The sequence below is a fragment of the Kogia breviceps genome, chromosome 3 (assembly GCF_026419965.1).
Source record: "Kogia breviceps isolate mKogBre1 chromosome 3, mKogBre1 haplotype 1, whole genome shotgun sequence".
Taxonomy (NCBI): domain Eukaryota; kingdom Metazoa; phylum Chordata; class Mammalia; order Artiodactyla; family Physeteridae; genus Kogia; species Kogia breviceps.
In genome coordinates, this window is record NC_081312.1 from 65,190,563 (window position 1) to 65,218,435 (window position 27,873).

General features: G+C 41.6%; 1 protein-coding gene across 1 annotated transcript; it reads left to right on the forward strand.

Annotated features, from left to right (window-relative positions):
- EGLN3 (egl-9 family hypoxia inducible factor 3) lies at nt 1-27,873 on the forward strand. Its single transcript, XM_059056540.2, has 5 exons — nt 1-680; nt 21,617-21,736; nt 23,314-23,450; nt 25,228-25,301; nt 26,181-27,873. Exons 1-5 carry the CDS (start codon nt 324-326, stop codon nt 26,210-26,212), a joined length of 720 nt encoding a protein of 239 aa, XP_058912523.1. The 5' UTR covers nt 1-323; the 3' UTR covers nt 26,213-27,873.

The window sequence follows — 27,873 nt, forward strand, 5'->3', positions numbered from 1 at the left end:
CAGCCTCTCCCCGCCTGGGGCCGCCGCCGCGCCAGTGGTGGCTCCGCGTTTCCAAAAGGGGCCCTCCGACTCCTCGCTGGGCCAGTCCGGCGCTGAGTCGTGGAGCCCCGCACAACTCCCGCTGGTCCCTGAACGGGGTTCCTCCTCCCCAGAGTTGCGAGCAACTTTCCCCTCTCCCTGGCGCCGCGGTGGCTCGGGGACCGTGGCCGCCGCAGGTAGCTGAACTCCGGGCCACTCTCCCTGCGCCTCGGCTGAGCGCGCTCGCAGGTCGCTCTCTCTCCGGGTGCACGCTGGGGGTCCCCGAGCTCGGCTCTGCGGGCGAGATGCCCCTAGGACATATCATGAGGCTGGATCTGGAGAAGATCGCCCTGGAGTACATCGTGCCCTGTCTGCACGAGGTCGGCTTCTGCTACCTGGACAACTTCCTGGGCGAGGTGGTGGGCGACTGTGTCCTGGAGCGAGTCAAGCAGCTGCACTGCAACGGGGCCCTGCGGGACGGCCAGCTGGCCGGGCCCCGCGCCGGCGTCTCCAAGCGGCACCTGCGGGGCGACCAGATCACGTGGATCGGGGGCAACGAGGAAGGCTGCGAGGCCATCAGCTTCCTCTTGTCCCTCATCGACAGGCTGGTCCTGTATTGCGGGAGCCGGCTGGGCAAATACTACGTCAAGGAAAGGTCCAAGGTAGGACGTGCGCGGGTGCCCGGCCGCTGCTGCAGCCCGCGGGTACTGGGGACGTTCGGAGTCCGTTGTCTGTCGCCTTCGCAGGGCTGCAAGAGAACTTTAGTTTTTAACCAAGAAGCAAGAAGTCCGCCTGGTTCCCCCTACACCTCCCACTCCCCCGCCCCACGTTGGGACAGGTTATTAGAAACATTATGTGTGGTCGGAGACTCGCGAACTCATGATCTTAAATGTCTACTTTCAAGTCACCTAATATTGCCCGTCAGCCCTTCATTGTGTTCAGAGGAGATTCCAACGAAAGCACTTTTAGAGAATTCTAGAGACAGTGTGATTTCACAGTGTGGCATTTGGCTTGTGGAGTTTGGCAGGTGTGGGAAGAGTTTGACCTGTGAAGGAGTAAGGCTCATTATCATCACTTTCTAGTGCTGCCCTTGGCTTTCTGTGCCCAGGACATTATTTGATCATCCACTTGAGTTGAAAATTCTCTCCTGGTGCTGAGCCCCAGCCCACTTTCCTAACTATCAGTTGCTGGGGAAAATCCACTGACAACAACAGTTAAGTGATCAGAAGAGGGTAGTTAGTCAAGTACCTCTGGAAAGAAACCATGTTTTTGTTCAAATGGCCAGCAGTCACTCCCTGGGTGGTAATTTTTCTCGGAAACATTTACAGGTAGATTGGTAGAAATATGGGAACGCGGAGTACCATGATGTTGGTTGATGTACGTATCGTTGGGATAGTCGAGCTACTCAGTCTTTTCTACAAATGATAATCCAGCCAGTTTTCCAGGGCAGTTCTGAGAGTGATTTTGTACCTCTTTTATTGTGGACTGGTGAAGGGGCACTCAGAACTGTAGACAAGTTTTACTTTAACACAGTGAGGCAAAACATACTAGCATGAGAAGGAAGGTGAACATTCACCTATGTACTACTCTGTCACACTGTATGTAGTATTCCTCAATTTAAGATTGATCCTGTGATAAAACATACCATTGTTGTCTCATTTGTCCCATAAACTAAGAGGAATGGTTTTAATAAAGGGCAAGTGGTAAAGACTGGAAGTGTATAGAAATGAAGGGGTTGGATTGGGCAAGTGGAATAGAGAAGAGATTGCTGTATACCTTTCAAGCCAGGAGGACATGGTTAGAATATCTGAAAGCACTGTTTTTAATAGAATGCAAATAAAGTAAATCTTAGAAGAAAATGCTGCTTCCTAAATTTTACTTTGATTAGTGGAAAAATCAGTTAGCCGGACTCTGTAGAAGATTGATGGTAAAGTGTTTCTTTACTCTTGTTGCATCATTTTGGTGATGGAGTAGAAAGCCATTTGTCTTGATTAGTTTTGGTTTTGCACTTGTTTTGTAAATGACCGTGCCTTTGGGATGGGGTCAGGAGGGGACCAGCTATCCTCAGTGTTGAAGAGGTGTACATAGCTTCAACCTAGAACAGCAGGTGGCTTCTTATCAGTTTTTTAGAGTTTCTTTTAAATTTTGGTGTTAGGAAATTCACCCCTAGCATTCTAGGAACAGAATTTGCTCTGTGGGAGGGAGATCAGAATTCGTTGATAGAAAGAGGTCACTAACATATTTGAAAGTTAAGTTTTTTTGGTTTTTGTTCTTATTTTAGCTTTGACTTAATGGGCAATGGTAGGGTTTTAGGCTAGAATTTAACTCCACAAATTGAATGAAAAGCACTGTGTACGTCTGGGTAAGGAAAAATAAAAGATCTCTAGATATGATTTTTGAATTATGGATTATCATCTGGGTAGAACAAATAACTTCTCAGTTAACCCTTTCAGAAGGTGACTGTGAATTGAAAAGAGAAGACTCATCTTTTGTCCACTGAAGAGACATCTGCCCATACCTTGATTTCCAGCTTTCCTTTAGGGGTTTGGCACAGTTCTTTATTTCTGCACTTTAGAAAAATCACCTCTAAATTGGGATATTCCTCGGCCAGCTAAAACCAAATGTAAACCAGGCTTGAGCAAACTATTATTATATGTACTCAAAAAAAAAAAAAAAAAAAAAACAGTTTGGTTTGTTTGTATAAAGAAGTCTCCTTAGTTAGTAATGTCTTGTAGCCCTGGGTCTCTTACTTGAAGTTCATTATTAAAGCATTGTAGAAACACATTCCATTTCTATATGATTTATATTAGTTCCACCTTAATTTAACCTTATTTACTTCTCTTCCCTCAACTGAGTGCCTTACTCTGTGCTGTTTCCCAAAGTAGTGATACAGACCCAGTTTCCTGCTCCATCCTCGAAGCAGGTATTCAGTAAAAACTAAATTATTAAAAGGTAGAATTTGTACATTTATTTTAAACATTTATTTGTAACTTTTTATTATGGAAATTTTCAAACATATATAAATGTAGAGAGGCTAGTATAATGAGCTCCTATCACCCATTTTCAACAATTGCCGATATATACATTTACATATTTTAGACCAGTTTTTTTTTAGGTACTTTACATTTCTTGGTGTTATGCTTGTTATTCCTAATGAAATACTTTTTTCCCTGAACTTTTAAAGGTCATTGAAGAAGGTAATAATGCTCTTTATCTCAATGAAACAATTGCAGAGGCATTGGAAATAGAATAGGAATATAGTGGACCTAAAATTGAAATTGTGGAAGGGTATGGAAAGAAATATTAAAGTGTTCCCCTCCCTGCCACAAAAGGTGCTAACTGATCAGAATTTATCTACCTCCGCTTTGTTGGAGAAAAATCCAAGGGTGCTGAAGACTCTGGGGCAGATGTTTCTATGATATACAGCAGTATGGTGCCCCCTAACTTCAAGCACAATCATTGCTTTCAGGCTATGAAAAGATTTCTTATCTGTTACTCCCTGTTGGAGAACTTAGATCATATCCAAGATAAATATTGGTCCTAATTTGCTCCTTTTGCTTTGGCTGCCTAGATCTTGGACATGGCTGTTTTCCAGAGAATGTGTAATTTATAGAACCCAGAGTGCCTCTGCTTGCAGCAGAAGTTAGTAACTCTAATAATAATAACTACCTTTTAATGAACTGTTGGCTCCGTCTGGTACCGTGCTAAGCACTTTTCAGACACAGTCTGACAGTCTTCAGGACCATAATCTTCGGCAAATTGAGTAATTAAATCATTTGCCCAAAGACACGAAGTCAGCAGTAAATGCAGTTTGTCATAGGGGTTAAGGTCTTGGACTTGGGGTGACTAACCTTGTGGCCACAGGTAAGTTGCACAGTTTCCACCAAGTGTGAAATGAGAGAGAATACCTTAAAGCTTTGGCAGGGGAAGGAGCATGAAATAAGACAGTGTACATAAAATTCTTAGCAGAATTCTGAGCCTTCATAAATGTTCTAAGGGGAGATATGGGAATCTAACCCAGGTCTGTCTGAGCCCAGAGTTTGTGTTTTTGACTCTTAGGCTCCTACTGACCCTCCTTTCATTCCCTCAGCAAATGTTCACTCAGCATGGGGTACTGTGCAGGGGTGGGGATACAAAGGTGGACAGGCATCATCCCTGCCCCCTAGAGCTTACATTCACATGTACTTTTGAACTGTAGGATCCTCTAGCTCACACTTGATTATTCTCAAGCTTAAAAAAGAAAAAAGACAAAACCCAAACATTGAAGTGGGTCCGTTAAGTACACTTGAAGAAGAGAATGGAATGCTGTGCTAATGTTTTCCTACTGTTATTTGCAGGAAAAGCATTTGTTAACCAACTTGGTTGTTAGGATCCCCAACTGGAGTAGCTGTGGATGATAGGGTTATGGGGGTTGTATTATGAATCAACAGGTCAGTCCTCCCGTGGAAACTGTACAGAGAAATGATGAAACAGCAGTAAGTTGTAGATAATAGAAAATATGTTACAAATGGTGGGTTTGTTCCTTTGCTGCTACAGCAAGAACAGTTTTGCCCTTCCTTCTCCTGTGGTGTCAGGAATATTCACGACTCGGTGGAGCTTAGCATGGTTGTAAACTACTTTAGACAAACCTGGGGTCATGAATTTCAAAGATCAGGATCTCTCTCAGGACCCAAGTGCAGGAAATGCAACTGGGGTTCACAGAAGCCTGAAGCCCTGAACTAGGAACTAGAAAGTCCTTAACGTCCAGGAGAGCTGGTGTGTTCGTTCTTTTCTTTGGTGCTCTATGGCCTCCATCTTTGCTTCTCTGCTTGTACTCTTTATTTCTAGCCCTCTGCACCTTCCGTCCAGCTTTTGCTGCTTTCCCATGCGCACGGCTCAAGATGGCTACCCCACAGTGGCCACTTCAGCCTCAGTTTGAGTTCAACAGAGACTTGACTAACATTCTAGAATCCCTGTCTTCATCCCCTGAGAGAGGACCTGTCAGCCTTGGGTGGGGATGGTTTGAGAGGGCCTGTGGAATCATGTATCACAAATACAGTTGCCAGGGCACATGAGAGGTGCAGTTCTTAGAGCATGGGGTTTGGGGACTAGGCATCATACATGGTGTCTCTGCAATTAAAATCTTAAAAATTTATCTGTGAATAAGGTATTTTAGGGCTTCCCTGGTGGCACAGTGGTTAAGAATCCACCTGCCAATGCAGGCGACGTGGGTTCGAGCCCTGCTTCGGGAAGATCCCACATGCCGCGTAGCAACTAAACCCACACGCCGCATCTACTGAAGCCCACACGCTGCATCTACTGAAACCCGTATGCTCTAGAGCCCGTGCTCTGCAACAAGAGAAGCCACCGTAATGAGAAGCCTGCGCACCACAACCAAGAGTAGCCCCCGCTCACTGCAACTAGAGAAAGCCCACGCACAGCAACGAAGACCCAACGCAGCCAAAACTAAATTAATTTATTTTAAAAAATAAGGTATTTTAGGGGGAGGAGGCACTGAGTTTGAAGCACGGGAACATCTTTCTATAAGGATGTGAGGATTCTTAATAAAAGGTTTTGTATTTTAGCTCTTGGAGGAAGGAAATAATTTACAGAATACAGCCTCAGTGACAGTGAAGCAAATTTCTCCATAGGGTGAGTTTTCATAGTGTACTTTGTCTATTTTGTTGAATGACACTTGGGAACAAAGAAAAGAAGGTGTGTATGTGTGTTTCCTTTATAATTTCTTTTGTTCAATTTTGGGCCACTGGCCCCTCCACCACGACCTTGTCTGCTTGCAGTGAAGCGGGAAATCAGGGGGTATCAATTTAATTTATTCATTCACAAATCATTAAATGCCTTGCACTGCGGTAGATCTGTACATGGATGGGAGAAAGGAGGTGGAAAGGGATGATAAAAGCACCTAAAGAAGTAAGCTGAAAGTTGAGTGGTGTGAAATGGTTGTCACCAACTTTGTTTTCTCTTTTTCTGGTTAAATAGACCAGTTTTACACTGATTAGTCATTTTTGTTTCTCTTCTTTGGGCTTTGTCCAATTTCTCTATTTACTTAACATGAAGTGACTAAAGTAAGTGACCAAAATTATTGGGACTTTAATAATAAAGGTTTTCGGAGCTAGGGAGGTATCAGAAATTACATTTGTCCAATTCCTCAATCATTCAGCAGTTAGGTGGTTTTTGTATTTGGAGAAATGAGGTCTTGCATAGGCCCTTGAGAAGAGGTTGGAGTAGGTCTTGGGCTTGAGCAAAGTGCTTTAATAGAAAAGGGGCTACCCTGGTTGGGGTTGCTTCACAAGTTAAGTGGACTGGGAGACACGGGTGGTAGGTTAAGTCAGCTGCATCAGTGTCTTATTTGGGAATTTTTTTTTTTTTAAGGAAAAGAAAAAAGTTGCTCTACTTTATTAACTATCTTAAACTCAAGAAAACTAGGGCTAGGATGTAGCCTCTTAAAATCAATCATGGTCTTTAATTTACCAGGAATATCTTAAAACAGTTGCTTATCTCATTTGTCCATCTGCCTCTTTTTTTGAAGAAATTAGAATATGTTCACCGTTTTCAGAATTATTTATGTGGAAAATAGGCATTCAAATTCAGATGGGTAGTGGTTTATCATTTTTAAATATAATTCTGACTTAAAATTGATTAGCACCCATCCTTAGGTGGGAATTAAGTAGCCAATCTGTGCATTCGACTTGTGGGTGTCATGAATTATTTCCCTTTCTGACCTTACTCAGCTCAAGCAAAATTTGTAAATTCTTCCCTGATTCCCAACTCTGGCTAGAAAAATTTCAGATTTTATAAATAACAAGCAGTCTTGGAGTTGCGTGTTGCAACTCTATCCTGAAAATGCACCGTGTCTGGGAGACTTCTCTGATGAGCTTAAAATTGGGGGTGGAGTTTAACCCATGATAAGCAGAGCGCATCTGAGAAGCATCCTAGCACTTGAGGATAAAGTTCAGAGGGCATCTTGCCTTTGGACCATGTTTGCTCAGTTTGGCAAGACCTCTGATTTTGACTCACCTTTGTGGCCTCCAGTAAATTAAATGACAGTTTGACCCATGTCTACTGAACACCAAGGAGCAGCTTGCAGGTTAGCACTACGGAGAAGGTTATTAACTCTTCGTTAATTATTATAGCTACAGACTTGATAATTCCTTTGTAGCAGCACTTTGTAGCTGTTAACTAATATTGCTCTAAGAAATGAGTGTCATTTTTCTCCAATGTTTGTCAAATGCACATGTTCTGACAGTAATGATAGTTCAGATGTATTCTGCTGGGCAGCTGCCAGGGGTGCCCAGTGGGTAGCTGAATCCAGAGACACTGGAATTGTAAATTCGACAGACAAATCATTTTATGATGCCAGACCAAGGAATTTGGCTTTGGCAGATTGCCAGGAGCCGTTGATTTGGCTCAGATTCAGAACTATGTGTCTGTTTGCCAAGCAAGATTAGTTAGCTTGGTTCTTTATACATAGAAATTTGTACCTTGTTTCCCTCCATTATTTCAATCTTAAACCAATATGGCTCTTAACTTAATTTTGTATCTTCTTTTGATATTGATTTGTAGGTGAGTCCCTATTCTTGTTTTTAGTGAGCTGGTAGTGACTGAGTGTCATTATTTTTTACCCCCTGCCTCTGCCCAGTCCCAGCCTTACAGACCCATGGGTTTGCAGCTGTGTAATGCAGGCTTTCCCATCTTGTGTTGGATTCATTTGGTTCCTACTTACTGAGTGTCCTCCATGTTCAGTACAATGTTAATACCTCCTTAAGTCAAACCGATTTAATTTTAATTTTTTATTTTTATACAATTTTTAAAGGTTACTTTCCATTTACAGTTACTACGAAATATTGGCTATATTTATATTCCTCGTGTTGTACAATATGTTCTTTTTTTTTTTTTTTTTTTTTTTTTTTTGTGGTACGCGGGCCTCTCACTGTTGTGGCCTCTCCCGTTGCGGAGCACAGGCTCTGGACGCGCAGGCTCAGCGGCCATGGCTCACGGGCCCAGCTGCTCCGCGGCATGTGGGATCTTCCCGGACCGGGCCATGAACCCGTGTCCCCTGAATCGGCAGGCGGACTCTCAACCGCTGCGCCACCAGGGAAGCCCCTGTACAATATGTTCTTGAACCTGTCTTACACCCAATAGTTTGTACTTCCTACTCCCCCTCTCCCATTTTGGCCCTGCCCCCCTCCCCGCTGGTGACCACTAGTTTGTTCTCTGTATCTGTGAGTCTGCTTCTGTTTTGTTAAATTTGTCCATTTGTTGTATTTTTTAGATTTCACATACAAGTGATTCATACGGTATTTGTCTTTTTCTATCTGACTTATCTCACTTAGCATAATCCCCTCCAAGTCCATCCATGTTGTTGCAAATGGCAAAATTTCGTTCATTGTTATGGCCGAGCAGTATTCTGTTGTATATATACCACATCTTCTTTATCCATTCATCTGTGGATGGACAGTTGGGTTGCTTCCATATATTGGCTGTTGTAAAGAATGCTGCTATGAACATTGAGGTTCATGTGTCTTTTCAAAGCAGTGATTTCATTTTCTTTGGACATATACCCAGGAGTGGAATTGCTGGGTCATATGGTAGTTCTATTTTTAGTCAAACCAATTTTTCATTCTTTAGGAGATGCAATGATCACTGTTTCTCAAGTTCTGGAGTAAATGTACCTATCTCATATTAACTCTTACTTTTGTTTCCAAAATGAAGCCAAAATAATATCACCATATAAAAATAATTCCAAAATACAGAGATGCAAAGAATATGATAGTAGTCCTGATTATTTGCCAGTGGGAAGAAGACAAATGGAAAAACACAATTCCAGGTGTCAGTGACATCTAGTTTTGGTTCTCTTAGGGCAACTTGAAGTTGTTTTGAAGTATTCAGGATAATACTCTTCTTTCTGAGCATTGCTTGGAAGTAAAGATACACTGTTTTAAACAGTCTGAACATTTTGGGGGAGCTTGCTCTGTGTTCTCCAGACAAATAGATCACAGATTCTGCCTGTGCCCCTCCCTCCACATCCCCTCCCAGTTCTACTTATCTGTCTAGTCAAACCTGAGGGACTATTACTTAGAAATCCCAATACCCCACACAAAGTTGGCAGTGAGTCTTTTTTTTTTTTGGATGGCTTCTTTCCTATTTATATTGTTTTGCAGTTTAATTTGATTGTTTGGAGTAGGTAAACAAAACTGTTTTAAACGTTGAAGGTTCATTCAGGAATGTGCAATGTTTTTGGTCAAAATTTGGCTATTTTGTGCTGTTTTGGCTTTTTTGAGGGGTTTTTTTTGGCTCCCTGTGGAACCTTAAGTTTTGTCTTTTTTTAAAAAACTAAATTTTGTTTCTCTTTCACAGTAGAAATCCTTGAGGAGGGAAGTATTGTAGAGATACCTACTTGCCAAACCAAGCTTCCCCATTGTCTTTTCCTCAAAAAATCCATCCTCCTGCCTTCTCCGTGAAGTTCCCTTCTGCTTCCTAAAACTCTGTGGGTGGCTCAACCCGGGCCACCCCAATACATTTATTTCTTTGCTGCTTACCCTGCCTGCCCCTCATTTACCTATACATTCTTTGAAGGCAGAGTCTATTAAGCTTGATATATATTTTTAGTGCCTCCAATAGTCCTTTACTGTTGACTAAATTTCATCTTTAAAAGGAACTTCGATTTTAAGGATGTCAGTGTGTCTAAAAAAAAAAAGCTATAAATCTCTCTAATATATTTAGAAATTTCATGTAATGTCTGAAACATTTATATTAACGTATTTCCATACGAATAACCCAAAGAAAGTTTAGTATTAGTTGTTTTTTTGTTCGTTGGTTTGGTTTTTTATACAGCCGGTTCTTATTAGTCATCAATTTTATACACATCAGTGTACACACGTCAATCCCAGTCTCCCAATTCAGCACACCACCACCACCATCCCACCGTGGTTTTCCCCCCTTGGTGTCCATACATTTGTTCTCTACATCTGTGTCTCAACTTCTGCCCTGCAAACCAGTTCATCTGTACCGTTTTTCTAGGTTCCACATACATGCGTTAATATACGATATTTGTTTTTCTCTTTCTGACTTACTTCACTCTGTATGACAGTGTCTAGATCCATCCACGTCTCAACAAATGACTCAATTTCATTCCTTTTCATGGCTGAGTATATATGTACCACAACTTCTTTATCCATTCGTGCTATAAATATTTTGTTAGGCCAAAAAAGAAAAAAAAGAGAAAGAAAGGTTTTACAACTTGGTCCCTAATTTGATGCTAAAGGGTTTTACTATTTTATTACATTAACAGGCTGTGAGGGACTATCTCAAAGGAGGGACTTTGGCTTTGTAAGGTTTTCTTTCCCTTAGTTCTGATACTCTATGCTGGGCCCTAGAAAGTACCAAGTCACATCAGATCCTGGCAGCTCATAGTTAGAGGTCTGCCTCACAGAAGCCCGGGACCACGAGGCTAGGACCCTGGCTTCTGGTCCTCGCTCAGACCCTGGCAGGCAGCATCTCAGGACCTTAATCTCCACTTCTTTAGGAGCAAGGTCGATTTTTATTTTTATATTTGAACTTAATTTGGTCAGTACCTTATTAGGCACTGGGGTGGACATTTTACATTTTATTTTGTCTCACTGTGATCTTTGGCAAGTCAGTTCTCTGAGCCTCACTCTCCTCATCTATAACATGGGTACAATAATATATAAATCTACCTCCATATGATAAGGAATTCAATGAAAATTGAGACTGTAATTTTATTTGAGAGGGCAAATAGGTGCTTTCAGTGCCTCTGATTGGATTCCTGAGGAAGAGATCTGACTCTGTCCACAGTCACACCCCAGCGCTGACAGGACAGTAATCAACAATGCTACAGAGTTGCAATTGGAATGTTTCCTGCCAGTGTCAGGAATCCCGATGCAAAGGCTGTGCCAGAAACTGCCCTATGGGAATTCCTCTCACTTCCGGCTCTACCCACCACCTCCTGTTCTCCAAGTTAACTAGTGCAGGTGACTAATTCTAATTCCCCTTGACCTTTTATTATTTAGCGTGAGGCATTGCACAAAAACTCTTGCTTTGCCACGGCAGCAGCAGCATCACCTGGGAACGTGCTGCAAATGCATGTTCTTGAGCTTCTCCCCAAAGCTAGTGAATCAATCAGAAGCTCACAAGTCCTCCAGGCAATTCTCATACAGGCTGAAGTTTGAGAACCACTGAATAAAATGAATATGAGGAGGCTAAATGGGGATGGTGCTCTATCTTCCTGGAGTTTCTCTATCAGTGAGAAAATCGGCGTTCAATCAGTTGATCAGATCTGAGCTTATTCATCGCTAAAACTAAAAAATCAAGTGTTTTTGTTTCATTTGGGAAATTTTTGAGAAAAACACATTAACATGTTAATTACACACACACACCCCCACACACACATACCACACACAATTTTTCTATTATTTTTTCCAATAAAAGTTAATTTTCCAGAACCAGAATTGGAGTATAATTTGGAACTGATTCTCTCCTGTTGCGTTGAATGGAGGGGAACAATCTTGGTTAATATCTGCACAGTATTGCTCCCTGTATCCTACAGCCTGGCAAGGAGTGCAAGCTCAAGGCACCAGGAGAACAAGAAAGCATCGTAGTGATTTGGGGGTGAGAACAAACTGGGAAAGAGCGGATGATTCTGTCAGTATTGAGTATCTATTATGAGCTAACTGAACACCACACAGAAGCCGAGGGTTGTTTCCGACCCTCTAGGGTAAGATGGCTGAGGTGTGGGACTCTTTGGGGAAGCAAAGCCGAAAAATGAATCCAGCTTGACTGTAATCAGAGATTTTACTAGGTAGAGATTGGAGAGTAGCTGGCACTTGCCTTTTCCTACTTCTGCATGGAGGGCTTTGATTTCCCAGTTCATATAGTTTGAGCCTGTATTTGATAAGCCGTGATAATCATCTGAGAATCCTTTGTTGTGTTATCTTGAAGGAAGACAATTTCATTCGTGGTCACTCTGGAAATAATTGCACCTGTTTTCAGTGAACAACTTTTTCCTGATATTTTAGAAGTAGTGTTTAGCAGTGGGAAAACCATGCTTAGTTCTATAATGTCCCGTAAGTCACTTTTTGTCTCTCTCAGTTTCCACGTTTGTAAAATGAGGCTTCTCTTGGAGCCCCGTCTTGAAGGGACATAGGTACAATTATATTCACCATCGCTGCCCCCTAAACTCAGAGCCAGGCAACTCTTTTATTTCTAGTCCCTTTACTGCTCCCCAAAGTAGTTTATACATTTCTCTCAGAAGAGCCTTTTACTTTTCACATGTCTGAGTGGTCCTCTAGATCTCACCACTCCTGTAAGCCATAGTGGGTCTGTATCCAGCATACTCTAATTCACTTGATATTAGAAAGTTCTGTACTCAGTGAATTCCAGTTAATGTGGTAGTAGTGGAGTTAAGAGTCTCCTGAATAAGCTTTGCACCTGAGTAAGGAAAATTTGTCTCATGCCTGGGATTCCTTGGCGTTTACCAGGTGCCTTCCCAAGGGAAATACAAAAAGCAAAGTCATTTGCTTTCTGACTTTGAAAAAGTCTGAAAAACTTGGCTGGTGTTCACCTGAGCTAAAAGGAGAGGTCCTGGAGATGCTGACTTCGCAGCCTGGGGAGAAGACTAATTGCTGGCCAACTGTATCCCAGTCAGATATGGGGCTACAGAGCTTAGAGTTGGGTTGAGTTTGTCCTGCAGCGGGAATAACCAATCAAAGGCAACTTGGACAGCTAGTGTTTTGCTGCGGGACTGAGTCAGTTTCTTTTGCTCTCGACTTTTGTTGAAATACAACCCCACCTGCACCCTACCGCCTACCCCCTTCACTGCCCTGGAGCTTTTAGTTCACAGTCTCAATACCAAGGACACTCTTTTTTTCTTTCTTTCTTTTTGCATTTTGTGATTTTCTATCATTATGGCAAGGGTGATAGGTGAGGGTGAGAAGTCGTCAAATACTTCAAGAAGAAGCGAAGATCTCAGTTCTCTCAAAAAAGAGGTGAACTGGTTAATGTTAGACAAAGGATAAGCTGCGCCGGTAAAGCGTGAGCTCACCCTCTGCAGCCAGACTAACTGGCTTCGAAAAGTCGGGTTACCTGAACTCCTCGTGCCTTGGTCTCCTCATTTGTAAAATGGAGATAATAATGGTTCCTGCCTCGTGGAGCTGTTATGAATATTGAATGAGCTAATATTTGGGAGGCACATAGTGTCAGGCACGTACACATGTTTGTTCGGTAAATAAATGTGCCTCCCAAGTTTCATGAGTTCTAGTTCTGACTTGCTGTGTGTCATTCCTTCCATTCAGCAGATATATTTTTCCAAGTGCTGAAATCCAAATGTGAATATAAGATCTGGTTTCCTAGAAAGCTCTTTAACTTTTTCTTTTTCCAACATAGTTACATTGTCCCAGGCTAAGACTCCTCAGAGCCACTGGGAATTGCAAGTAAAGTGTTTCCTGCTTTCTCTTAAGAACATTGCTTCAAGGCATTTTTCTTGACATGTTTTGATTGGTAACTATATATTTTTGTATATTACTCAATAAAATCTTGTCTTACCAACTGTATTTAAGTTATCATGGCTTCCCTCAAGTATTTTAGGATTCATTCCAGATGAGAATTTAAAGCCGACCGTATTTAATTCTCTGACAATCCTGCAGTCACAGACATTCTTTTTTTCTATTCGGCTCAAGCCTTTAGAGAGCTAAGTTTTATTTACTGATAAGTCTGTTTCTCACATCAAAGGAAGTTAAAAGTTCCTACCCCCATATTGCCTTAAGGATTACTCATGAATTTGTTTTTCTATAGGAATAAGGTAACTTCTAGGTCAATATGATAGCTTTCAGGGTTAATGACTTCTACGGAAGACTTGTGGGCAGGGTGACTCAGGGCAGGTGACCGCTGCTCACCTTCCCCTTAACCTGGAAATTAAATGAGAGAATATGTGTAAATTGCCACCCTAAAGTGCTCCCTGGCTTCATGGGTCTTCAGGAAATGGCAGTTGTTAACCATTTGATTGGAGGAAAGGTAGCGGAATGGATACGGTTAAATGCCTGTGTTAATGTCCTCAACCCAGGGCCTGGCTGACTTCTGCGGATTTCATAATTGCAAGGAAGCCCTTACTGAGTACATTTCTCTGGTGACTGGGGTAGTGATGGGGGAGGGCTTTCCCGTGCCGGTTCCCTCTGCGGGCTGCCGGGCTGTGTGCTCGGGTGTGGGCTGGCTGCCACCCTCACGCAGCGCACGTAGCCCTGTCACTCAGCCGTCACCCCGCTGGCCGGGAGCCAGGCCTCTGCGGGAAGGGCCGCCTTCCCAAACCCAAACAGCCTGTATTGCTGTGTCGATGTTCCGGGGCCTGTTTACTGGGCTTAATTGCAGGACTCTGCTTGAATCCCCTCCAAGGAGAGGAATTAAGCAGAATTCGAAAAGGAATGACAATAGTCTCTTAAATTCCTGGCCTCTGAGTTTCAGTGGCTTCTGGGGAAGGGTGATTCATTCAAGTTCAGGGTGATTTACTCAGGTTCTCGAACGAGGTACAGGATCCCCTGAAATAGAATCTTGATCTAGTTCAGTTAGACCTTGCAAGCCCGTGAATCCTTTGTGACCTTATGCATGCTTGTGTGTGTGTGTGTGTGTGTGTGTGTGTGTGTGTGTGTGTGTGTGTGTGTGTGTGTGTGTGCATATTTCTGAGGGTGGGTGTGGGAGCCCAACTCTTTAATGTAAGAATCTCAAGGAGCTAAGAGAACTGAGTAGAAGGTTTCAGAGTCTTGATAGTTGTTGATAGTTGTTTGAATGATCCCAAAGTTAGGACTAAGTTCATAGTAAAGAGGGGCATTGATGAACAAGGTCTCCCCGAGGACAGGTTTTCAAGTGAATATGGTAAATTCCCTGACCTTCTAGGCAGGATGCTTTTGCCTGATCAGGAGGAACCAGCAGGCCTACTTCACCAGAGCAACTGAGAGTTGCTTATATCAATAACTTCTGCTTTTTCACTTTCAGAATTACTGAAGCTCCTGCATTTCAGCAAAGTTCAGGTATGAGGGCATAATGATTATTGTTCTAAATTGGAGGTGAGGTTGTATGTAGCCGAGTTCTGGGTACGTGGATTCAGGGAGAGGAATTTTTAGTGTGGATTTAGGGCACATGAGAAAGGCAGAAGTTCCCAGGATAGAAATAGAATAGTAGAAGTCATTTTAGTGAATAACTTGGGGTTCGTTTTCAAGATTACTTACCTGATGGATATTGACTGTCTGATGTTCTGAATCTTCTGAATTGTATGGTCAGATGCTGAAACTTTAGGAAGGGGAACGTGGTAGCTGGACACAGCTCTTGCTGTTGCCCACCAAAAGCATATTTCCCATTTCTCCCTCATTTTGTTACATCAGTCTTTAACTAGGGCACTAGGAGGAAGGAACTAGCTAGGCTTACTCTTAACTAACAAGACAGATAACAAGCAAGATGCCAAGGTAACTAGTGACAGTTTGCACACTTGTTTCCTTAAAGTGCCTACATTATCTCCAGCTAATTTCTTTATGTCAATCTAGATGACGTGAGAATGAATATAAAGACTCTAAAGCACTTTTTCTGCTTATGAGCTGTTCATCATCACACTGAGAGCTTGCTTTTTTGTAAGACTGGCCGCAACATGAACTCTTGTTTAGTGACATTTTCTTGAAACTGTTGAAGAAAGCTTTGCATAGTTGCATCTATGTTGTAAAGATACATTGTAAATATTGTATTGTAGGAATTTAAGTGATTTAGGTAATATATATATTTTTTAAATTTTTATTGAAGTATAGTTGATTTACAATATTATGTTAGTTTCAGGTCTATAGCAAAGTGATTCCCTTTGATACACACACACATACGTATTCTTTTTTAGATTCTTTTCCATTATAGGTTCTTACAAGATATTGAGTATATTTCCCTGTGCTATGCAGTGCGTCCTTGATGGTTATCTATTTTATATATAGTCATGTGTATATTTTAATCCTAAACTCCTAATTTATCCCCCACTCCTTCCCCTTTGGTAACCATAAGTTTGTTTTCTATGTCTATGAGTCTATCTCTGTTTGGTAAATAAGTTCATTTGTATCATTTTTTTAAGATTCCACATGTAAGTGATATCATATCATTTTTGTCCGATTTAGGTAATATAAATTGGACCCATTTCTGGCCAGAAAACTTCAACTATTACATTTGCTTCGGTGTTTTTCCAAGCTAAACAAGGTGCATGGCATTGTGTATTTCTTCTCAAGTCTTTACACATCTAATACTCTATGTGGTTAGTGTCTTATGGTAAAGAGAGGAGGGATCCTGGGCCCCCATTGCTATATCCAGAGCGGACATGGGGGAAGGACTTGAGGGGAGAGAGGTTTGGTGGAGGCCTGTGCTATGTGGATGGCACTGAAGGATGAAGGATACATCTGAGCCTGGTAAAGAGAAATGGGAAAGGTGCCTCCTTGTAGCTCAGGAAGTAACACAGAGTAGCTTGATCTCTTAGGAGAGCCTCAGACAGTGGTCTCAAAATCCAGCCTGGTATGTTTTTTTGTGGCCCTGATTTAACAATCGGGATTAAAAATATACAGGAGAGTTTACATACAAATACAGTTCAGTTCCCTGCTAGTGTCCTAAAATCTGAGGATTTTGTAACACCGGCCCCTCATTGCCAAGGTTAGAAAATTCCCAAGTTGTAGGTAGCATAGTACACACTCTAGAGTTTTGACACATATATACCTGGTTGGCTTCAATTTTTTATGTTACTTGCAAGTGCCACAGGCTATATGAGTTTGCCGGCCCTGGGTTCGAAGCTACAAAGCACTTAGGTAGGATCAGATCCCTGAAGGGGAGACATTCTGAAGCCCCAGTGGAGGGGAAGACAAAAACAGGCACATCATCAGTTTTAAAAATAGCTGACATTGGGCTTCCCTGGTGGCGCAGTGGTTGGGAGTCCGCCTGCCGATGCGGGGGACGCGAGTTCGTGCCCGGTCCGGGAGGATCCCACGTGCCGTGGAGCGGCTGGGCCCGTGGGCCATGGCCGCTGAGCCTGCGCGTCCAGAGCCTGTGCTCTGCAGCGGGAGGGGCCGCAGCGGTGAGAGGCCCGCGCACCGCAAAAAAAAAAAAAAAAAAAAAAAAAAAAGCTGACATTAAGCAGCATTTAGTGTGTGCCAGGACTTGAGCTGTTTTACATGGATTATCACCTTCAATCCTCATAAACACATTTTTCAGATGAGAAAACTGAGGTGTGAAGAGGTTAAGTACAGGTTATTCTGTGTTTAGGTTACATTTTATTAAAATATGCTCTGCTAGGGACTGTTGGTAATTCAAAACAAATCCTCACCAAGATTGGCTGGTATTTCTGCTTCACAGTTAGAGGGGCCTAGCATTTGGCCGTGAACCAGAATACCAGTTTAAAGGTCACTCAACCTGGCAGCTTTGAAGTTATGCTATTCTTTTTTTTTTTTTTTTTTTTTTGCGGTACGCGGGCCTCTCACCGCCGCGGCCTCTCCCGCTGCGGAGCACAGGCTCCGGACGCACAGGCCCAGCGGCCATGGCCCACGGGCCCAGCCGCCCCGCGGCACGCGGGATCCCCCCGGACCGGGGCACGAACCCGCGACCCCAGCACCGGCAGGCGGACTCCCAACCACTGCGCCACCAGGGAAGCCCGAAGTTATGCTATTCTTGACAAATTTTTTTTAATGGATTCATATTTATTGCAAATTCAGTAAATAAAGTAAGACGATTACTATTTTAATTTGCTGAGTTAAACTTTATGTGAAACGTCACTCTCTTTTTTAAGATCAAGTCATACTAGTGACTGACGCTGAAGTCATGAGTGACGTAAAATACGTGAAATCATGAGTGATGTAAAATACGTTTCTATAAAACATCTATGTTGTTGATGGTTTTTAGAGAAGTGGTGAATCTGAGTGGAGGCTGGGATGGGACAGATGTATCCCCTTCCCACCCATGAATGGACAGTGGAGGTCAATGATGCCAGTTTTTTGAAATGGTGTATATATGCGATCAAACTGGTTTCAGTTAAGGACATTCTGTTGAGGCATTGGGATGGAAATCCTGGACTTTCTTTTTTCAACTTTACCTTTGGGATTGATAAGATAAGGCTTTTTATGAAGCCAACTCAGTAATACCCCTTAACAGAAACTGTTTTCTTTTCCACCTGTGGCATTTGGGGAGCAGATTTTGTTACTTGGGTTTGGCTGTCAAAGTTCTATATGTCTGTGTACATTTTCAAAGAATCCTTACACATTTACTGCCTGAACGTGTCTGCCTAGGCATCCAGAGCACATATCTCTGGTCTAGAGCCAGTTTGGGAGCCTGGGAGGGGTTCACCCCTCTCCACTCATTTCCTTTTGCTACAGAGCTATGGAGAAGCCTCTGGGGATGGTGCAGGGGGTGGAGGGTGTCCACGATGGGGCCATAGGAAGGGATGGTGAATACATAAGGGGATATGTGGATTCAACTGCCCATCCAAGAATAGAAGTATAGGACTAAATTGTATGTGCTATTGCAGGTCACACTAACATGTTATTAAGTACTCTGGTGATGTTCTTATTGTCCTGGAGCGTTCTCCTCCTCTGTACACTCTAAATCCCTTCCTGGCTTGATGAGGTTTGGATAGCAGCTCTGTAGAACTAACTGATCAGTTTCCGGGGTTTGTTTCTGCCCCGTGCACGATTTGGCACAGAAACGCCTGATGTTATTGAAGTTGAGCCTTGCTTCTCAGTGCATCCTTAGCCTGGTTTTAGACTGTGTCAAAATCCAACAGATACTGGGAATGTGCCCAAGCCAAGAGCCATCTCCTGTGGCTCTTGTCCAGAAAACATTGATAAAATTGGCCTGTGTAGTTTCAACAGGCCCACTGAGGCTCACAGTGATTTGCTTGCATTGTTTTGAACTTGATACTATGGTTTCAGGAACCAGGAGAGAAGGTGAAGATTCACTCTGCCCAGAAAAATTCTCTATATTTCTCTCCCTTAAGCAATCAGATACTTTGCTGACACTTAGGAGTTTTGTCCTAATGATAAGTTCCCTGGAATGTGCTAGCTCCTTCTCTATGCATGCGTTTTATAGATGCAGCAGTACATACAAAAGGATGTACTTTTGTGATTTTGTATCTCTTTTTATCAGTATTTAATCTAAGCTGAGTCCTGAGGCAGTTAAGCACTTCCTAATGCCCTGAAGACTCTGTTGCTGCTTCTGGGGTTGATGCTTAGATAGAGTCTGAGATCTTCTTGGACCATCAGAGGGTAACCCAAGCCATTTTCTACAGGAAAGAAACCAAGCCTGAGATCACATGATTAGTTGTAGAGTAAACTAGATGGCAGACATCCAGACCACTGACCTTTTCCTTAGAGTAGAGCTGTTTAAGAATATAAGATTATGTAGCATTTTTCTTTGAATTGTATTTTATTTTTTTATACAGCAGGTTCTTATTAGTTATCTATTTTATGCATTTTAGTATATACATGTCAATCCCAATCCAGCCCACCACCACCACCTCCCCCCACCACTTTCCCCCCTTGGTGCCCATACGTTTGTTCTCTACATCTGTGTCTCTGTTTCTGCTCGATTATGCAGCATTGATGGAGTACTTTTTCTTCTTCTCAGAGCTTCACAGTGGGGAGAGGCTGAGTTGGTAGGGAATTCAGCCTATAATTGTTTGTGGCTTAAGTGACTTTCATTATTGGCTCAGTGGTGGCTCTTATAAGCCTAATAGCTGCTTCCAGGGATGGGTAATTCCCTAGTCATTATAGGCGACTTCATTTATCTCTTCTTCCCCAGCTAGACACATCATTTCTGTCTGCTACCAATCACCTTTCCCCAAGCCATCCTTTGCTTGGTGGTACCAACATTTGTTAAATCGCGATTGCAGTAGCCTCAGAATTCCACCTCTGAAGGATGTTCAAGCTAACAGCCTAACTTCAGCTCTCAGATGACATTGCATTGACATTTTAGACATTCAAAGGCAGGATATGGGGATTGCTAGCCGCATAGGGATATAACGTTTGAGAGATATGGTGATTTAAGCCTTAAGATCAGTGTAAAGCCAAGTTACTATTCAGCCTTATTTTTGTTCTAGTATGCAAGAAGCCTTTCAAGTACATGCCTAGTTCATGTCTTCGTGTTACCACTGGGAGTGACTTGGCACCCATGGTTTTGAAGCTGATTCATTGAGCCACTAGTGTTATTAGTTTGGGCTCACCCTGACTGGTTATTTTTCCAATGAAACAGTCTTGCCATTTATGAAGGAAAATGTGAAATGGATTGCTACATGTATGTTTGAAGATATGCTTTAAAATGACAAAAATCTATCGATCTAGGTAGAAAGTAAACTTACTGTTTAGAGGAAAGAGCTGTTTGCTATTCATTCATTTATTTATCAAATTTTAAAACAAAACAAAACGAAAAAAGGGAATTCCCTGGCGGTCCAGTGGTTAGGACTCTGCGCTGTCGCTGCTGAGGGCCTGGGTTCAATCCCTGGTTGGGGAATTAAGATCCCACAAGCCCCACGGTAACCCCCTCCCCTCCAAGAAAAAAATCAAATTTAAACAGATACCTTCTGTGCATCAGGAACTGTTCTAGACGCTAAGAATACATCAGCAAACAAAACAGAAAAAATATCCTTTTTCTCACCTTGTGTTGCCAATAGCTTCCCTGCATGTATCTCACCCCTACAAAGATATTTTAGAAATAAGGCAGTCTCCTGTGAAAAGAACTGGCTTTTTACACTTTGTCTAATTTTTTCTACTCTTTGCTATAAATTTTCCAGGGAACAATTAGAGATTTGTTACTGTCTTCATAGTAATTCCCTAATAGTAATTTTTAGTAGGATTTTTAGTTTGGCTTCCTGCTTTATTTCTCCACCTGACTGATACAGGTAGCGCTTGGGCAAAAGGAAGAGAATGTCAGGTTATCATTTAATTTGATAATTGTCAGTAGGAAGAAGACAAGCATTGAAAAATGCATTAAGATGTGTCTGTGGCTTTTTCTATGAACTGGATCTGACTGTCATCTATGCTGACAGGTTGGGGCACAGCTTCTATTGACCCTCCCCTCTTCTTTCTGTCTTAAGAATTTTATTGAGCAAGGCTAACCTTTTTCTCCTTCATCATTGGTTCCTGTCTCTTTGTAAATGCAAGTATCTTTAGCCATTGATTGAGACAGTGGGTGATTTGGTGATTCAGGGGCGCTTGTCCATAATGCATAATCCCTAAACTCCAAACCTAGTGATTATGATTTTGTGGCTCTAGGGTGGGAACCCAGAACCTGCTTTTTCAAAAAAAAAAGATTGAAGAAAGGCGGGGCATCCTAATGATAACCATAGATACTGTCCAAAATGTTCTAGAATTGTGGGAATATTGTTGAACTACTTTCCACTGGGCTGAGCCATAAGGTATAACTTGGCCGTTAATCATATATGCTGAAGAGTCCAAATTCATGTACTGTACCTGAAGTTAAGAAGCCAACAGTCACCTATGTCATGTGGCACCCAAGGAGACTGTGTTACTCAGCTGTTTACTGGTGGGAGAAGATTGGTTCAGCTTTGTTAACCAGCTTCCTTGGGATTTCTCCATAGGCGATGGTGGCTTGCTACCCAGGAAATGGAACAGGTTATGTTCGACATGTGGACAACCCCAGTGGTGACGGCCGCTGCATCACCTGCATCTACTATCTGAACAAGAACTGGGATGCCAAGGTACTCGGAATAATGGGAGTAGAGTGAGGGGTTAGGAACTATAGGAAGGGAATTTAGATGACTTAGAGGAAAGTTTGCAGTTCATAATCCCCACTGATGAATCCTTTCTATTTCGTATTTTTTCTTTTTTCCTCTTACGGTGTTAGTACTAAAGTTGATGAGATGAAAATAATAGATATGAAGTTAATTTGATGGGGGCGGGTGGGTAGGGCCATTATTAGGTTATAGGTTATAATTTGATGGTTGATGAAGAGAAAATAATTTATAATTTTAGGAATGGGGATCAATTTCTTTAGTCTAATCCAGAGCTGATAGGATTCTCGATTCTCAATGTGGAATAAGATATATACTTTTCCCTGCCAGGAGCAACACTGAGAGAATTGCACAAAAATAGAACTGTAGGATATTAAACTATCCCCAAGTGAGGTTTCCCACACAGTCCTCCCTCTTGGAGTAAAATGTCTCCCTGGTGGCCTCTTGCCATGGTTTACTATGGTTTGTGAATGCCAGAGGTTTTATGGCTTATTTTTATATTTTTGAACATATATATAGATAGAGATATGAAGTCTGGTTCCACACTGACAAACATTTGTCTGGAATTTGTATGCTTTCTGAAAGCTAGGGATGATTTAGGAGTCTGAGAAGTTGGAGAACTTTTCAGGCTTATTTGGCTTTTGAACCTTCTGCATCTCCTTTCACTATCCAATAGGCCAGGTTCTTGCTGTCATAAAGCAAGGATATTTTATCGGGGGTCAGAAAAACTAAACCTGGGAAACCAGTGAATTAGTGACAAGGTTTGTGTCAGCTCCCTATTGGTAACGTGACTGAAACATATCCCTTAGTTGTCCTTTAAAATCTTGAAAGGTAGTGTTATAGGCAAGAGGGTAAAGTTGTCAGATCAGTGATGATAAATCACAAAGTATGAAATCATTCAAAAAATATTTGAGTGCCTGCTAGTGCCGGGCATTGTGCTGTGAGGTCTGAATTCTACCTTGACATGGTTATTCTAGTAGGACAGCTTGGGTGTACATGTAAAAAAAAAGTAATTCAAGGAAGAAAGTGATATATGTCATGAAAGATAAGGTCATCTGAGAGTTCAGAAAAAGAGCATGTAACTTCCAACTGATGAAATCGGATAGGAGATAGGGGAGCTCAAAAGAAAGCTGTAAATTCTAATTGAAGGGGAGGTTATGTGTGGTCACTATCCTAGGGAGCTGTTAATATTAGATTGAACTATATGAAATTGCCAGGGGAGGGGTGGGAGGGGGTTATAGGTCAGAAACAGCCGAATATTGGCAATTCTGTATGATTTGACCTAGTAGTACTCCATGTTGTATCCATGGACTCCGTGATTGTGAGGGTGGGAAGGCTTCATTTGGTGGGAGGTGAATAAGGAGATATGTCTAGCCAAATTTGAAATAACATTTAATACAAAGGATGAGGCTGAAGTAAAAATTTGGGAGTAATATACGCTTGGAGTGGTGGTTGGAAGATGGCTTTGTTTCTAGATGAGGCTTAAATATCATTGATAATGAACTATGTGTGAGGAAATAAACTACCTTCTTTGTGGCCCTCAGCTACATGGTGGGGTCCTGCGGATATTTCCAGAAGGGAAATCGTTCATAGCGGATGTGGAGCCCATTTTTGACAGACTCTTGTTCTTCTGGTCAGACCGCAGGAACCCACATGAAGTCCAGCCTTCCTATGCAACCAGGTAACAGCCAGGGCCACGATTCCTCTTGAGAAGCTCCATGTACAAACCCCCAGAGAATTCTCTAAACTTGTATTCTATACAAATGAGGGACCAACCACCCCCCAAAGCTGATAGCAAACCTGTTTGAAGTCAATAAAAATTAAAGGAGAAATTTTGGGTTCTTTAGTACACAAATCTAACATCAGTTTGAACTATTAACAAATTGTTTTCCATTAGGTGAGCATCTTGGATTCCAAATTTCCCAGAGCATTTTTCTCTTCTCTCCTTTCTTCCCCCTCCCCCTCCCCCTTTAAAAAAAACCTAATGTTGAACCACCCCTAGAGAATGTTCACTGCCACATAACAGGAATTCTGTCTGGTTAGCTCTGGATGACTTTACAAGTTGCCAGTTTCAAGCAGAAAGAACCTCGAGAAAAGAAAGAGGAATTTGTAACACAACATTATAAATCACCTATAGTCCAATAAAAATTTAAAAGAAAAAGAAAGAGGAATTTGTTCTGATTTCTTTTCCTTTTTACCCTTTCCTGAGGTTAAAATTGGATTGGGCTTACTGTACCCATCATGTCCCAACAATTGGATTTTTCAGACTTCTTTCTTTAGATCATGCATGGGGAGATTTTCAGAGCAACTGAACAATTTAGTATTGTTTAGTATTAATCTGGAAACTCTTGATTTAATCTTAATTTCAGATTCTGCCTCTCATTCTGCCTTTGTTTTATGGCCAAAGCTGTAAACCAGGTGGTATTGGAGCTCTGTGGGGTGCAGCCTGAATTGGGAATAGCAGTTGGGGGCAGGGAGGAGAGAGGTTGGGTAGAAAGATAATGACTAAACCTTAACAAGACTGATTAAATTAAAATCACAGGTGTTAAGAGCTTAAGGTTTATGTGGCCCCTTCCAGAAATCACAGATCTGAGCCCCACATAGAGTTGCATATGAAATATCAAATTGGGATGTGCCCTAGGTGAGCAGGTAACTGATTCTACCACCAAAGCCTGCTTGTGGCTTGTTTAATGTTGTACGATAATTGGACCCTGTCATTTGTGCAGAATTCCCTCGTTCTTCCCCAGTTCCTTTATGATCAGGCTCACAGGGGAAACATTAGTACATGTTGATGGGAAGCCTTTGGAAAAAATCAAGTGCTATAGAAATTCCATTAACTAATAATAATAATAAAATGAAACTTTTTGAAAACTCATGCATGAAATTACTCCTATTATAGTCTGTCCCATAGATGGGACACAGTAGAAAGCTTGAGGCCATTAGTATTCCATTGCATCTTTGCCTCAATGTCCAAAACTAAAGAAAAAAGCCAGGAGTTTTAAGTGTCCTGTCATTTGATAAGTTATTCTTCAAAGCTTCACTCCTTTGTGCTCTCCCCATCAACTTAGGTCTCTCAGTCTTTAGCAGAATGACTCCCTTCTAGCCCTTTCTGTGTAGATCATCTTGACCTGTTACATTATTTGTCAAATTGCCTTTCCTGCCTGCTAGAGCCTGAGCTCCTTGAGAAAGAGGCTGATGTATTCACATGACCATTTGAATTCCCATCGCCCAGGATAATGCCTGGAGCATACATGGAATTCCTTAAATGTTTTATTACATTTAAATAGACTTGAAACCAGAGAAGTTTATTTTAAATTAAAATTGGGATGGACCTCTGATAATAGGAAAAATTTTAAATGTTGGCTTTACAAATGACTGTTATGTGAAATTTATAGTATTTTTTTTTTTTTTGGTAGTATTTTTAAACCTCTTTTCTAATATCTACTTATCTTTCACAGATATGCCATGACTGTTTGGTACTTTGATGCTGAAGAAAGGGCAGAAGCCAAAAAGAAATTCAGGAATTTAACTAGTATGTGTTTGATAATTTTCTGTGAATTTTGATCAAGTCAATCCTTGACTTTTATTTGAGATTTTTATGTTCGGTCTCAGCCATATATATATGCAGTATATATGCATATATATATGATGACAGCCTGGTGGGCTTAATTCTGAAACCTTGGCCTTAGCTCTGCTGGAAAAATCAGAAAAAATGCAAAGAACATCCCCTGTGACTGTCCACTGATTGTGTGACAGTTTATAATAGATGGGAAATAGTTAACTTTTGATCATTAATGTTTGTCCATCAAACATAATGTTAAATTTTGCCCATGATTTTGGCACATTGCAAAGGAAATACAGTGGATCCCAACAACAATGGTTAATTTATTATATTGGTACGGGACTGTGACTCTCATTAAAAAAACTGGGCTCATGTAATATAAACTGAATATGACGTAAGATCACTCCTGTCCCCTCCAACCAGTATTGTAAGGTAGCGTTTCCCAAAATACATTGTATTGAAAGCCAAGTTAGTTTGCGGGAAGGTAAAATTCCTGGTCCCCAAATGTGGGAAATGTTACATACTGTATCTCTTTCTTGAAGAGTCACATTGCTTATGGGCATATTAATCAAGAAAAATTACTTATGGGCATATTAATCAAGAAAAATTAATCTAAGAAATCTTAAAGATGTATATAACATTGCCTAACCCATGATCCATTTGGACTGTATATCTAGCAAATCCCAAAGAAAACACATTTTGCTAAGCCCCGTCAGGAGGCACTCTGCTCAACTTTGTTCTGTAAGATGGGAAGCATTTGCTGGAGGCGTTTGGGGTGACGTTTGTGACATGAAAGTCATCAGATCTGGTTTCTTACCCTCTTCATTTTCTTTTCTCTTCCCAACCCAGGGAAAACTGAACCTGCCCTCACTGAGGACTGACCCTGATCTGAAATCCGCTGGCCTCATTCATTTTAGTAACAGTTCCTGAATTCACTTTTAAGAGTTGAGATCCAAAGAAAGCCACTTCTTTAGTGACTCGGTGATGAGAACCCCCCTATTGCTTGCATCATTCACATCCCTGTCTTGCGTACGGTACTTTGTGTTTTCTTGCCAAGACTGCACCTACCTTCAGACACTCTTTTTGCCAGATGAACTCATTTGCTAACTCCAGAAATACCTGCAGACGACCTAGCTGGCCAGCGGTTTAATTGTCAGATTTGGTAATCCTGGGTATCAAAGCAAGAACCTGGAAGCACAGGCGAGGGACTGAATCTTATTTGCACTTTATGTACACTTCCTGATTTGAAAGGAGGAGGTTTGCAAAGAAGTTAGACGGTGACAGATGTCACAGAGAGGCATCACTGAAGCCTTAACAGCAGGAAACAGAAATTTGTGTCATCTGAACAATTTCCAGATGTTCTAAATCCGGGGCTGTTGGGGTTTCTGGAGGATTATCACAACCTAATGACGTTATTACCTCTAGAAAGGGCTGCTGTCATAGTCATCAATTTCTAAGTATCCTGTGGGTGGACACTCCTTTTTTCTGGTCCTGCAAACTGGACTTGCTGCCTCTGCCCCATTTTGCTGAAAATATGACTTTCTGATCAAAGATGACAACACCTTTTATTTTCTATTTTCACTTCTGACTTAGAGAACCTAATTCATTAATTGTTCCGGTTGCTTTGTTGAAATGAAATTTGAATTTAAATCAAAGGGGAAAAAATCCTCCTGATAGTTTAGAGCCAACAACCTCTGATAATGGTGTCAAAAGACCTGGGTCTACTGATATACAATAAACGTGTGCATCTTGAACGATTTGAGATTGGAGATGGAGTTGGAAATGTGGGCATTCCTGTTTTTCAGTTTTCCTTTCTAATGAGCTCACCTTTCTTTAACAAAATAAGAAAATCACAAAAACTAGGGCACTGTATTTTAAAAAGGAAATGGAAATAAAACAAAAAATCCTGAAAAGCTGCTTGAGTTCTTCCACATTTTCTGATCCGAGTAGCCTCTTTTCAACAGATTTGACTCTTCAGATCCACTGTGGTTGGCAGTGTGGCCAGAATCATGGAATTTGCTAGAACTGTGGGAAGCTCTGCTCCTACAGTAAGCACAGATTCTGCTGCCTCAAGAACTCTCTATTGAGCTCCTGTTTTATGCAAGTTACTTTTCTTAGTTTTCAACTCCATTTTCATATTTTTTAAATCCCTGTAATTTCTTGCTTGAAAATCCCATGAACATTAAGGGGCCAGAAATATTTTCTTTGGTCACTGGCAGATACATAGACTTTCCAAGAAAGAAGCATATTTTTGTGTGTGTGTGTCTGGTTTGGAAAAGTTCCAGAAAAGACTTGTCTTCATTCTCACGACTGCTCTGTTTTTTTTTTTCTGTAGTAGTCATCACCTCCTAACTTACTATGTAATTTACTTATTTATTATGTTCATTGTCTGGTATCCTTCCTCTAGAGTGTAAGCAAAATGAAGACAGGGATTTTTGTATGTTTTTAATCAATGGAATGTATTCCCAGCACCTAAAATATTGCCTGGCACATAGTAAGGGCTCAGTAAATACTTGTTGAATAAACTCACTCTCCTGCTGTA

Excerpts from the sequence above, each read along its gene's own strand:
- EGLN3 (XM_059056540.2), top strand. The coding sequence starts at position 324 with ATGCCCCTAGGACATATCATGAGGCTGGATCTGGAGAAGATCGCCCTG. Across the intron at positions 21,737-23,313 it reads ACAAGAACTGGGATGCCAAG|CTACATGGTGGGGTCCTGCG; the intron begins GTACTCGGAATA and ends TGTGGCCCTCAG. Across the intron at positions 23,451-25,227 it reads CAGCCTTCCTATGCAACCAG|ATATGCCATGACTGTTTGGT; the intron begins GTAACAGCCAGG and ends TATCTTTCACAG.